The sequence below is a fragment of the Coregonus lavaretus genome, assembly GCF_964263955.1.
Source record: "Coregonus lavaretus genome assembly, chromosome: 4".
NCBI lineage: Eukaryota > Metazoa > Chordata > Actinopteri > Salmoniformes > Salmonidae > Coregonus > Coregonus lavaretus.
This window is the reverse complement of record NC_139991.1, coordinates 67,316,825-67,330,939: the sequence shown is the minus strand read 5'-3', so window position 1 is coordinate 67,330,939 and position 14,115 is coordinate 67,316,825. Positions and strand designations below refer to the sequence as shown.

General features: G+C 45.3%; 1 protein-coding gene across 1 annotated transcript in view; it reads left to right on the top strand.

The window, feature by feature from the left end:
- Positions 1-14,115, top strand: part of cdk5rap2 (CDK5 regulatory subunit associated protein 2) — a 70,830-nt gene that overhangs the window by 16,112 nt on the left and 40,603 nt on the right. The window contains exons 9-12 of the mRNA XM_084159772.1: positions 7,975-8,109; positions 12,447-12,566; positions 12,781-12,873; positions 13,229-13,447. Of these exons, the coding sequence (XP_084015898.1) occupies positions 7,975-8,109; positions 12,447-12,566; positions 12,781-12,873; positions 13,229-13,447 (567 nt within the window). The remainder of the gene's footprint in view (positions 1-7,974; positions 8,110-12,446; positions 12,567-12,780; positions 12,874-13,228; positions 13,448-14,115) is intronic.

Here is a 14,115-nt window from a genome sequence, read left to right as displayed (position 1 = left end):
CTATGACAGACAAAATGAGAAAAAAAATCCAGAAAATCACATTGTAGGATTTTTTATGAATTTATTTGCAAATTATGGTGGAAAATAAGTATTTGGTCAATAACAAAAGTTTCTCAATACTTTGTTATATACCCTTTGTTGGCAATGACACAGATCAAATGTCTTCTGTAAGTCTTCACAAGGTTTTCACACACTGTTGCTGGTATTTTGGCCCATTCCTCCATGCAGATCTCCTCTAGAGCAGTGATGTTTTGGTTCTGTCGCTGGGCAACACAGACTTTCAACTCCCTCCAAAGATTTTCTATGGGGTTGAGATCTGGAGACTGGCTAGGCCAGTCCAGGACCTTGAAATGCTTCTTACGAAGCCACTCCTTCATTGCCCGGGCGGTGTGTTTGGGATCATTGTCATGCTGAAAGACCCAGCCACGTTTCATCTTCAATGCCCTTGCTGATGGAAGGAGGTTTTCACTCAAAATCTCACGATACATGGCCCCATTCATTCTTTCCTTTACACGGATCAGTCGTCCTGGTCCCTTTGCAGAAAAACAGCCCCAAAATATGATGTTTCCACCCCCATGCTTCACAGTAGGTATGGTGTTCTTTGGATGCAACTCAGCATTCTTTGTCCTCCAAACACGACGAGTTGAGTTTTTACCAAAAAGTTCTATTTTGGTTTCATCTGACCATATGACATTCTCCCAATCCTCTTCTGGATCATCCAAATGCACTCTAGCAAACTTCAGACGGGCCTGGACATGTACTGGCTTAAGCAGGGGGACACGTCTGGTACTGCAGGATTTGAGTCCCTGGCGGCGTAGTGTGTTACTGATGGTAGGCTTTGTTACTTTGGTCCCAGCTCTCTGCAGGTCATTCATTAGGTCCCCCCGTGTGGTTCTGGGATTTTTGCTCACCGTTCTTGTGATCATTTTGACCCCACGGGGTGAGATCTTGCGTGGAGCCCCAGATCGAGGGAGATTATCAGTGGTCTTGTATGTCTTCCATTTCCTAATAATTGCTCCCACAGTTGATTTCTTCAAACCAAGCTGCTTACCTATTGCAGATTCAGTCTTCCCAGCCTGGTGCAGGTCTACAATTTTGTTTCTGGTGTCCTTTGACAGCTCTTTGGTCTTGGCCATAGTGGAGTTTGGAGTGTGACTGTTTTGAGGTTGTGGACAGGTGTCTTTTATACTGATAACAAGTTCAAACAGGTGCCATTAATACAGGTAACGAGTGGAGGACAGAGGATCCTCTTAAAGAAGAAGTTACAGGTCTGTGAGAGCCAGAAATCTTGCTTGTTTGTAGGTGACCAAATACTTATTTTCCACCATAATTTGCAAATAAATTCATTAAAAATCCTACGATGTGATTTTCTGGATTTTTTTTCCTCAATTTGTCTGTCATAGTTGACGTGTAGCTATGATAAAAATTACAGGCCTCTCTCATCTTTTTAAGTGGGAGAACTTGCACAATTGGTGGCTGACTAAATACTTTTTCCCCCCACTGTACATATGAAATGGCTAAAACAGTATGGGAACATTAAAGTGACCAGTCTTCCATTATTAAAGTGACCAGTGTTCCAGGGCAGCAGCCTCTAAGGTGCATGGATGAGTAACTGGGTGGTAGCCGGCTAGTGACTGTGACTAAGTTCAGGGCAGGGTACTGGGTGGAGGCCGGCTAGTGATGACTATTTAACAGTCTGATGGTCTTAAGATAGAAGCTGTTTTTGAGTCTCTCGGTCCCAGCTTTGATGCACCTTTACTGACCTCACCTTCTAGATGATAGTGGGGTGAACAGGTCGTGGTTTGGGTGGCTGAGGTCCTTGATGATCTTCTTGGCCTTCCTGTGACACCGGGTGCTGTAGATGTCCTGAAGGACAGGCAGTGTGCTCCCGGTGAAGCGTTGGGCTGACCGCACCTCCCTCTGGAGAGCCTTGCTGTTGCGGACAATGCAGTTGCCGTACCAGGCGATGATACATCCCGACAGGATGCTCTCAATGGTGCATCTGTAGAAGTTTGTGAGGGTCTTAGGGGCCAAGCCGAATGTCTTTAGCCTCCTGAGGTTGAAGAGGCGCTGTTGCACCTTCACCACACTGTCTGTGTGGGTGGACCATTTCAGATTGTCAGTGACGTGTTGGATGGGGGCGTGCTCCCTCTGCTGTCTCCTGAAGTCCTCGATCAGCTCCTTTGTTTTGTTGAAGGAGAGGATATTTTCATGGCACCACTCCGCCAGGGCCCTCACCTCCTCCTTGTTGTTGGTAATCAGGCCTACCACTGTTGTGTCGTCTGCAAACTCGATGTTTGAGTTGGAGGCGTGTGTGGCCACGCAGTCGTGGGTGAACCAGGAGTACAGGAGAGGGCTGAGCACACATCCTTGTTGAGGATCAGCGTAGTGGAGGTGTTGTTGCCAACCTTCACCACCTGGGGTCAGCCCGTCAGGAAGTCCAGGGCCCAGTTGCACAGGGCGGGGTTCAGACCCAGGGCCCCGAGCTTAATGATGAGCTTGTAAGGTACTATGGTGTTGAAGGCTGAGCTGTAGTCAATGAACAGCATTCTTACATAGGTATTCCTCTTGTCCAGACGGGATAGGGCACTGCGATGGCGATGGCATCATCCGTGGATCTATTGGGGTGGTATGGAAATTGCAGTGGGTCTAGGGTGTCGGGTAAGGTGGAGGTGAAATGATCCTAAACTAACCTCTCAAAGTACTTCATGATGACAGTGAGTGCTACTGGGCGAGAGTCATTTAGTTAAGTTACCATCGCTTTCTTGGGTACAGGAACAATGGTGGACATCTTGAAGCAAGTGGGGACAGCAGACTGGGATAGGGAGAGATTGAATATCTCTGTAAACACTCCAGCCAGCTGGTCTGCGCATTCTCTGAGGACGCAGCTAGGGATGCTGTCTGGGCCGGCAGCCTTGCGATTATTTTTTATTATTATTATATATAAAAAATTTTAGGGGGTCAATCAGCTTTTATATTGCAGATAGTGTGGCTTCTATCAATGTAATTGTCTGCATAATTTCCAATCCACTAAATATATATTTTTTATATATTTTCCTTCTTTATTATTTTCCCCTAACCCTATCATCCCTCATCTAATTGGAGTAAACTAATGGACAACAATACTTAGGCTTCTACTTCCAGCTTATACATACTATATATATTTTACAGACACTGTATATTTTACATTAATTATCTATCTATATTTATATTTTTCACCCTTCAGCTCCCCTCAACCCCTCCCATCTATCTCTGAACAGCATCCCGTTTTGATTTCTACTAGCCATATATTTAGCCACAACTGTGCTGTGATGTTTTTTTATTCTCATATATCCTACAGATAAAAAATGTTGCTAGGAGTATTATTATATTATTGATCGATTTGACAATGACTTTTCAAATCACCTAGCAGCGCTATTTGCAGAGTTAGCTCCAGTTAAATGTTGTTATTTACAAGCTACATATAGGCAGTACCAAAACAAGTGACCATGCAAGGGTTAACAAGCTTAAATGTCTTACTCACATCGGCCACGGAGAACGAGAGCTCACAGTCCTCTGGAGCGGCACTGTGTTATCCTCAAATCGGGAGAAGAAGGTTTTTAGCTTGTCCGGGAGCAAGACGTCGGTGTCCCCGACGTGGCTGGTTTTCGTTCACCCAAACCGCGTCTCACAAAGACGCGACGGTTGGAACCAAAAATCTCCAATTTGGACTCCAGACCAAAGGACACATTTCCACTGGTCTAATGTCAGTATGAAAAATGTATGCACTCACTAACTGTAAGTCGCTCTGGATAAGAGCGTCTGCTAAATGACTAAAATGTAAATGTAGTGGTAGTGGTTTCTTTGCAGCAATTTGACCATGAAGGCCTGATTCACACAGCACCCTCAGAACAGTTGGTGTTGAGATGTGTCTGTTACTTGAACTCTGTGAAGCATTTATTTGGGCTGCAATTTCTGAGGCTGGTAACTCTAATGAACTTATCCTCTGCAGCAGAGGTAACTGTGGGTCTTTTATTCCTGTGGCGGTCCTCATGAGAGCCAGTTTCATCAAAGTGCTTGATGGTTTTTGCGACTGCACTTGAAGAAACTTTCAAAGTTCCTGAAATGTTCTGTATTCACTGACCTTCATGTCTTAAAGTAGTGATGGACTGTCGTTTCTCTTTGCTTATTTGAGCTGTTCTTGCCATAATATGGACTTGGTCTTTTACCAAATAGGGCTATCTTCTGTATACCCCCCTACCTTGTCACAACACAACTGATTGGCTCAAACTCATTAAGAAGGAAATAAATTCCACAAATTAACTTTTAAGAAGACACACCTGTTAATTGAAATGCATTCCAGGTGACTACCTCATAAAGCTGGTTGAGAGAATGCCAAGAACGTGCAAAGCTGTCATCAAGGCAAAGGGTGGCTATTTGAAGAATCTCAAATATAAAATGCATTTTGATTTAACACCTTTTTTGGTTATTGCATGATTCCATATGTGTTATTTCATAGTTTTGATGTCTTCACTATTATTCTACAATGTAGAAAATAGTACAAATAAAGAAAAACCCTTGAATGAGTAGGTCTCCAAACTTTTGACTGGTACTGTACACTACCGTTTAAAAGTTTGGGGTCACTTAGAAATGTCCTTGTTTTCAAACTGGAAAGCTTTATTAGGACTAATTTCCTCCTCATAATGTACAATAGCTGTGTCTCCACACACCTAGGCTATTGATGTATTCAAGAAAAGGACTTGTTCGTGCGAAAAGCCTATCTCTCTGTTGTTTTACTTTGTAAAACAATGTTGTTCGATCAATAGGCCTATTTTGGAAGTTGATAACATATTTGGTAGCCTACAGACAGATTAGTCTGCTCTGCTTAGCAGAATCCATTTTCTTTCCAACTGGTGTTTTCCCGCGATTGTATATGAAATATTGCGAAAGGCCTGTTTTGGCTGTAGTATTCAGAATTATTTTGTTTTTTTCCGAACAGACCGCAGTAATTTTATAACTTCGGCAAATGTATTTCAATCAGAGGTGTTGCAGCACCTCCAGCACCCTTCCTGTGGCTATGATTCTGTAAGGAAAGAGGTGAAGTGCAACGCTGGAGAGATCAGTTGCAGGCTCATGTCTATTTGAGCGGAGAGAGATCATAGAAAGTGAATATCATTCTAGTTCTGTGAGATACAGGAGCGCTTCTCTCTCACCACAGCAATGGCCACGCGTTGGTTTATAGACTACAATGTTGCACAAACCATAAACCCGGGTTGGCCCAACACTAATCAATTCTTAGAATATTTTCACATTAAATTTCTTAGGGGGAAGGAGAATTACAGAGGAGGCAAAATTGAATTAACTCTGATTTTATTAGAATTTTTACATTACATACAGTGAAAATGAATGTTCATGCCACGAGAGGTACCGGCTCCTGGCAAATGGGTTCCGGAACAAAACAGTCCAAAATTGAGAGGTGCCGCATCCTGTTCCCTCAGGATCCGGCTCAAATTAAGCACTGTTGGTAGCAGAACCGATCAAAATATGAATTTCATCTGCAAGATGGACAAATATAGTAGTATTATTCTGTCCTGTCAGACAGTAGCGGAAGCTGTCAGTCTGTCTCTGGCAGTGCTCATGTTTCCTCCTCTCTCTTGGCCCAGGTTTCTGTGTTAATACAGGATTAGCATCCCGGCAGGAGAGAGTTGCCCTTAGGGTTATTTATGGACTAACTTTATATTAAAAACCACAACCCCTATGGGTTTCTATTGGATTCTGTCTGGGCTGTATGTCAGATTACATGGTGTAAGAGGGGTAAAGCTGGGTAAAAGGAGTCCAGGCTCTGGGTTGTTAGGTCTGTAGTTTGAGAGAGAGACACACACTTAGAGGTCTAAGGGGTCAGCCAGTTCATCACTGTAGCTCTATCATGTTTTCTGAGGTGAGGCAGGTGGTGGCATTGAGGACCAGGTGAGGCCATCTCTTAATCTCAAATCAGATAAATCAGATTTACCTTGCCAAGGAGACCCCCCCCCCCCCCCCCCCCGAGTCAATGTCACCTCACCTGTGTAGACCTAGGGCCCGCTTAGACCCTGCTGTCCTTGTCGGGGCAGCCAGGATGGGTAAATAGTCCTGGGGTCAGATGGGGCTGGATTACGAGGTCAGCAGCCAGCCGTGACACAGGAGATCACCGCGGGTCCAGTCCAGGGGATTTGGTCTGATTGAATGTGTGGGATAGCGGAGGAGGGATCAGAGGATGGGACTTAACGCTTACGCTGCTCTCACCAGGAAGAGCTTTGTCAGTCTCTCCTCTTCACTCAGAGCGGGAGAGTCTGCTGTATGCCATGGCTGGCAGGCTGACGACCATGTGAAAGCGGAGAGTATTTTGTGTTTAGGGTCTGTAAGGAGCATTTTTGAGTGTTGGACTAAACTGTGAGTTTATTGCACTGTTCCTATCACAGAGATGGAGAGCGCATTTTCTCTGTGCCATGGCTGGCAAGCTGACGACTACAAGGGGTCTATCTGAGTGCGTTTCTCTGTTGGACCGAACCATCCTCTCTGGTCATCACCATGAAGGACCCATGCCGCGTATGCGGCGTTCGCCTCATTGGCAGTCAGTGCCGCTGGATCTTCAACCCGTCGGGCAAGCGGCAGCTCCAGGTCATCCTGTCCCACGTGCTGGGGCGCCAGGTCGACCGCGACCCTGATGGCCAGGCGTCAGAGTTCCTGTGCGGCAAATGCGTGTTCAAGCTGGAACGCGTAGTGCAGTGCGACGTGCAGATTGGCAGGCTGCAGGAGGAGCATGCTGCCCAGGTGCAGCGGTTGCAACAGGAGAGGGAGAATCTGAAGCAGTGTGTGGCCCACGTCTACGGACGCCACAACCCCCTGCCAGAGAGGCCCGATGTGGGGGAGGTGAGCACCGTTATGACCCCCCTCTGGAGGTCCTCTGAAGGTGGAAGCCCTGATGAGTGCGGGGGAGGACAGCTTACGTCCGAAGGGCAGAGGAAGGAAGATGGAGGGGAGGGGGATGGGCGGGTGAGGCATTCTGTGAGTATGGACCTCCTGGGTGGACCGGGTGGTCCAGTGGGAGCTGCAGGTCGGTCAAGCTCAGCCCCCAGGAGGGTGCAGTCCGGTGGGGATCCCTGCCCGGCATGCCCGGTGAAGAACCCTGGGCTCCAGTCAGCGCGGCTCCGCTCCAGGAGCATGATGTACTTGGACCTGGTCTACCGCAAAGGCACCCTCTCCGGCTCCAGGCTCCGCTCGGCCTCGCTTCAGTCCCTCAACCCTGACCACCCTCACCAGACAGAACCCCTGGGCCCCCTGTCACAGAGACCGTGCAGAGAGGCAAAGATATCAGTGAGGGAACACTCTCATTCAGTGGACCATGCTACCACCATCACCACCAGACTCCAGAGAGGGCACTCCCCTGCCCAGCCTCCCATCTCCGACCTGCTGCTGCTGCTGCGCTCCATCCCTAGAAATCCAATCCCAGGGACCCCCGGGAGCCGCATCCCCGTCCTGTGGAGGAGGCCCAGGGTGGGACAGCCACTCTCCCCAGGACGCAGCATCACCCCTGGGGCCCGACGCAAGGAGGCTGAGTGGAAGTCCCTCCAGGACGTCACAGAGGAGTTTAATGACGGTTACATGCCTCTCAGAGCTGAGGTAGTCTAGTCATCTCACCTCAGACCGATTCTCTGTAGAGAACTTGGAAGGCAATTGAAATGTATCTTTAGACTGAATTTGGATAATTATTTAACTAATAAAGATCAATCGGTTGTGAGGTTGGATATCGCGACAGTAAAAGTGTCAATTTTGGTTGATAATGGGGAAAAAGTATCTGTTTTAATAAATCAATTAATCAAAGGGATTCACAGGCTTTTCTGCCCATGTGACAGTTTTCCTTCCCCTTTGTTAACCAGTTGACCTCCTTTTCCTTTCTTAGCCAACTCATCCTCTTTGTTGACTAATTTCCCAGAATTGTGTGTTTCCCTTCCCCAGGGTTTCACTGAGCAGCTGAATGAGGTGAGCAGGCTGGAGACAGCCCAGAGGCAGCTGAGTGAGGAGATGAACCAGTTCAGAGCAACCAACCAGAACCTCTCCAAGACCCTGGAGGACATCCAGAATAATAACAAGGTGATTTGGGGGGAAAGAGAAAATGGGGAGCAAATAGTTTTTGTGTTATAGATATATACAGCTGCGGAAAAAATTAAGAGACCACTGCAAAATTATCAGTTTCTCTGGTTTTACTATTTATAGGTATGTGTTTGGGTAAAAATAACATTTTTGTTTTATTCTATAAACTACTGACAATATTTCTCCCAAATTCCAAATAAAAAATTGTCATTTAGAGCATATATTTGCAGAAAATGACAACTGGTCAAAATAACAAAAAAGATGCAGTGTTGTCAGACCTCGAATAATGCAAAGAAAATAAGTTCATGTTAATTTTTAAACAACACAATAGTAATGTTTTAATTTAGGAAGAGTTCATAAATCAATATTTGGTGGAATAACCCTGATTTTCAATCACAGCTTTCATGCGTCTTGGCATGCTCTCCACTAGTCTTTCACATTGATGTTGGGTGACTTTATGCCACTCCTGGCGCAAAAATTCAAGCAGCTCGGCTCTGTTTGATGGCTTGTGACCATCCATCTTCCTCTTGATCACATTCCAGAAGTTTTCAATGGAGTTCAGGTCTGGAAATTGGGCTGGCCATGACAGGGTCTTGATCTGGTGGTCCTCCATCCACAACCTTCATTGACCTGGCTGTGTGGCATGGCGCATTATCCTGCTGGAAAAACCAATCCTCAGAGTTGGGGAACAATGTCAGAGCAAAAGGAAGCACGTTTTCTTCCAGGACAACCTTGTACGTGGCTTGATTCATGCGTCCTTCACAAAGACAAATCTGCCCGATTCCAGCCTTGCTGAAGCACCCCCAGATCATCACCGGTCATCCCGGTCAGTAGAGAGTCGTTTTCACCCTCTGCCGGTCTGTAGCTTTGTTGTCCCCAATGTCTGCTGCTTGACCGTCTTTGAAATTAAGGATGGAAGCAACCTGACGCTCACTGTATCCCTCTGCCAGTAAAGCCAGAATTGAACCTTTATTTTCCTCACTCAAAACTTTCCTTTTCAACTCTTTTGGCATGGTCAATAGTTATTTTTTGATTTAATATTACTTTTGAGGTACTATTAGCACTGTTTTTGCCATCCAGCTGGTCCTATTGCAAGAGGATAGTGATGACCACAGCAGTGTTTTTTATACTTTTCCTCGTTAAATAAGATTTGGTTCAGGTGATCACCTAATCAGTACCTAATTCAGTAGAATGAGGTGTGCCTGTGTTGGAATTCAACAGACACTGGAATGGAATGGCTGTCATACATGTAGAGATGCTGATTTAAGAAAAGTTTGCAGTGGTCTTAATTTTTTCCAGAGCTGTATATATGCATGCATGCATGCCTGCATACAGTACCAGTCAAAAGTTTGGACACCTACTCATTCAAGGGTTTTTATTTTTACTATTTTCTACATTGTAGGAAAGTAGTGAAGACATCAAAACTATGAAATATCACATATGGAATCATGTAGTAACCAAAAAAGTCTTAAACAAATCAAAATATATTTTATATTTGAGATTCTTCAAATAGCCACCCTTTGCCTTGATGACAGCTTTGCACACTCTTGGCATTCTCTCAACCAGCTTCACATGGAATGCTTTTCAAACAGTCTTGAAGGAGTTCCCACATATGCTGAGCACTTGTTGGCTGCTTTTCCTTCACTCTGTGGTCCAACTCATCCCAAACCATCGCAATTGGGTTGAGGTCGGGGGATTGTGGAGGCCAGGTCATCTGATGCAGCGCTCCATCACTCTCCTTCTTGGTAAAATAGCCCTTACACAGCCTGGAGGTCTGTTGGGTCATTGCATTATCCTGTTGAAAAAGAAATTATAGTCCCACTAAGCCCAAACCAGATGGGATGGCTTATAGCTGCAGAATGCTGTGGTAGCCATGCTGGTTAAGTGTGCCTTGAATTCTAAATAAATCATAGACCGTGTCACCAGCAAAAGCACCCCCACACCATAACACCTCCTCCTCCATGCTTTACAGGCAGCTTAATTAAATAGTACCTGCAAAACACCAGTCTCAACGTCAACAGTGAAGAGGCGACTCCGGGATGCTGACCTTCTAGGCAGAGTTGCAAAGAAATATGAGATATGGCTTTTTCTTTGCAACTCTGCCTAGGTCAGCATCCCGGAGTCGCCTCTTCACTGTTGACGTTGAGACTGGTGTTTTGCGGGTACTATTTATTTGAGCCTGTAATCGAACCCACAATTGCTGATGCTCCAGATACTCAGCTAGTCTCTTTTATTGCTTCTTTAATCAGCACAACAGTTTTCAGCTGTGCTAACATAATTGCAAAAGGGTTTTCTAATGATCAATTAGCCTTTTAAAATGATAAACTTGGATTAGTATGGACATATCAGTATGGATGACGGATCACCACCTCAAGCTGAACCCTGGCAAGACGGAGCTGCTCTTCCTCCCGGGGAAGGACTGCCCGTTCCATGATCTCGCCATCACGGTTGACAACTCCGTTGTGTCCTCCTCCCAGAGTGCGAAGAGCCTTGGCGTGACCCTGGACAACACCCTGTCGTTCTCCGCTAACATCAAGGCGGTGACCCGATCCTGCAGGTTCATGCTCTACAACATTCGGAGAGTACGACCCTGCCTTACACAGGAAGCGGCACAGGTCCTAATCCAGGCACTTGTCATCTCCCGTCTGGATTACTGCAACTCGCTGTTGGCTGGGCTCCCTGCCTGTGCCATTAAACCCCTACAACTCATCCAGAATGCCGCAGCCCGTCTGGTGTTCAACCTTCCCAAGTTCTCTCACGTCACCCCCCTCCTCCGCACACTCCACTGGCTTCCAGTTGAAGCTCGCATCCGTTACAAGACCATGGTGCTTGCCTATGGAGCAGTGAGGGGAACGGCACCTCCGTACCTTCAGGCTCTGATCAGTCCCTACACCCAAACGAGGGCATTGCGTTCATCCACCTCTGGCCTGCTGGCTCCCCTTCCTCTGCGGAAGCATAGTTCCCGCTCAGCCCAGTCAAAACTGTTCGCTGCTCTGGCACCCCAACTGTTCGCTGCTCTGGCACCCCAATGGTGGAGTAACTGAAAGGTCGCTGGTTCTAATCCCGAGCCGACTAGGTGAAAAATCTGTCGATGTGCCCTTGAGCAAGGCACTTAACCCTAATTGCTCCTGTAAGTCGCTCTGGATAAGAGCGTCTGCTAAATGACTAAAATGTAAATGTAAAATGTGGAACAAGCTCCCTCACGACGCCAGGACAGCGGAGTCACTCACCACCTTCCGGAGACATTTGAAACCCCACCTCTTTAAGGAATACCTGGGATAGGATAAAGTAATCCTTCTACACCCCCAAAAAAAAAAAAAAAAAAAAAAAAAATTGGAAAGTGGTTATCCCACTGGCTATAGGGTGAATGCACCAATTTGTAAGTCGCTCTGGATAAGAGCGTCTGCTAAATGACGTAAATGTGCCCTTGAGCAAGGCACTTAACCCTAATTGCTCCTGTAAGTCGCTCTGGATAAGAGAGTCTGCTAAATGACTAAAATGTAAATGTAAAATGTAATGTAAATGATTAGCACACACAAAATGCCATTGGAACACAGGACTGATTGTTGCTGATAATGGGCCTCTGTACGCCTATGTAGATATGTTTCCAGCTACAATAGCCATTTACAACATTAACAATGTCTACACTGTATTTCTGATCAATTTGATGTTATTGTAATGGACAAAGAAATTGCTTTTCTTTCGAAAACAAGGACATTTCTAAGTGACCCCAAACTTTTGAACGTGTGTGTATATGTGTGTGTGTGTATATATATATATATATACACATACACACACACATATATATATATATATATATATATATATATATATATATATATATATATATATATATATATATATATATATATATACACATACACACACACATACACACACACACACACACACACACACACACACACACACACACACACACACACACACACACACACACACACACACATACATACCGGTAAATGTTTTCATCATGGAATTTTCACCATTTTCAAATGAATACACCTAGACAATCCTTTGTTCTACAGAAATGGCTGTGGGGTAGGAGCACTTATTAAGGGTGGATTCAAAACGTACCATTTTGATTCATCTAACATGTCAGAGGTAAATTAATTGACTGCGTTGTTGTGTCTACTTAATCATATGCAATTTAGCAGATGCTTTTATGTAAAGCGACTGTTAGTCATGTGTGCATACATTTTACGTATGGGTGGCCCTGGGAATCGAACCCACAATCTTGGCATGCAAGCGCCATTCTCTACTGACCTGAGCTATAGAGGACCACAAGTGACCACTTGTTTTTTTGTTATTTTTTAAAGGCGCTGTCTGGTAAGCTGGAGGAGACTGAAAACCAGCTGAGCTCAGAGAAGAAGAACGCTCTGAAACGAGACAAAACCATCCAGGGACTCACTCTGGTGCTCAAAGAAAAGGAAAAAGAGGTGCGGTTGATTTTTATATTATTCACACAGCATTTTACACTGAATTAAATGTTGACAATGATAACCTAATTTGATATCATACTGTTATAACCAACCTTTGTTGACCCACGAAAAATATGTTGCCTCATATGCTATGCCATCTCTGTGCTACGCAGACTGAGGGCTTATGTAACATTGTCACACCAACCCATCTATCTCTGTCTGTGTGTTCCAGATTGAAGAGCTGTGCCATGAGATTGAGGACAGGGATGAGGCTTTAGCCAAAGCCAGGGAGGCAGCGCACAAAGCCCAGCTCCAGAAATACCAGGCAAGTCAGATCAGACACAGCATTGGCCGCGTTCCAGGTCCAATACATTGGAGTCGCGCTGCATGCATCAACCAATTGCTGTGTGCCATGTCATTCACTGCGCAGTCGGGAATCGAAGTGCTATTTCATATGATGTTATTAGCTAAACACTATTAAAGGTGATGTGAGATCTGGCAGGCAGCTGCAATGTCTATCTACTCTGCTGTAGTGCTGTAATGTGTGTATCTGTGCGTGTTTGCCAGAGGTCACATGAATACAGACTTCTGCGTTGCACGCACAAGCAAACACGCACTCAAAAGACAAAAATAAGTCTCCTGCTTCTCTAACTATATCCATATCCATGCTTTCCCCCCAGGGTGCGGAGGAGCACCAGTCTCTGCTGATGGAGAAGCAGGCGGAGCTGTCCCAGCTCCAGGGGGAGCACCACACCAAGCTGCTGGAGGCCCAGAAGCTGCAGCGCTCCCTGGGCAGGAGGGAGCAGGAGCTGGCTGATCTGCAGCAGGCCAAGGAGCAACTGGACCAGGAGCTGGAGGAGCTGCAGCAGCAGAAGAAGAAGGGGGACAAGGCCCTCAATGTAAGGCCACAGGAGGAATATATATTGTTGGGCTGGGAATTGCCAGGGACCTCACTATACGGTATTATCACGATATCTAGGTGCTGATACTATATGTATTGCGATTCTCAAGATTCTATACGTATTGTGATTAGAAACTAAGATTTTATTGTGCTTTGATGTTCCAAACATATTGCTCACTATATGTCTGCTGCAGAGGGACGAGAGAGCATGAGAAAACGAGTTTTGATCAGTCAGGGAAATATTGTTGAAAACATGTTGGCTCACTATTTAAAAAGAAGATGGAGAACAAGCTATATAGCAGGGGTTCCTAACTGGCGGCCCCCGGGTGGTTTTATTTGGCCTTCAAGTAAATAATGTATAAAAATAAATGTTCATTGTTGGACATAAAAGACTGTAAAAACACCTCCAAGTGATATTCATTTTGAAAATCTGTTCCCAAGTATTTCCACATATAATAGAGAAGTTATCGTATGCAACTGTAAGCAAGGTTTTAAATTATTATGTTTTAGTCAAATATTAGCTGTTTGGGTAGTCAACAAATTATTTGTAATTATGTTCTGGCCCCCCAACCATCCACTCAAGAAAAAATCGGCCCATGGCTGAATCTAGTTGATGATCCCTGAGCTATAGGATGAAAAATTCAGGAGTTTTAGCATATATATAGC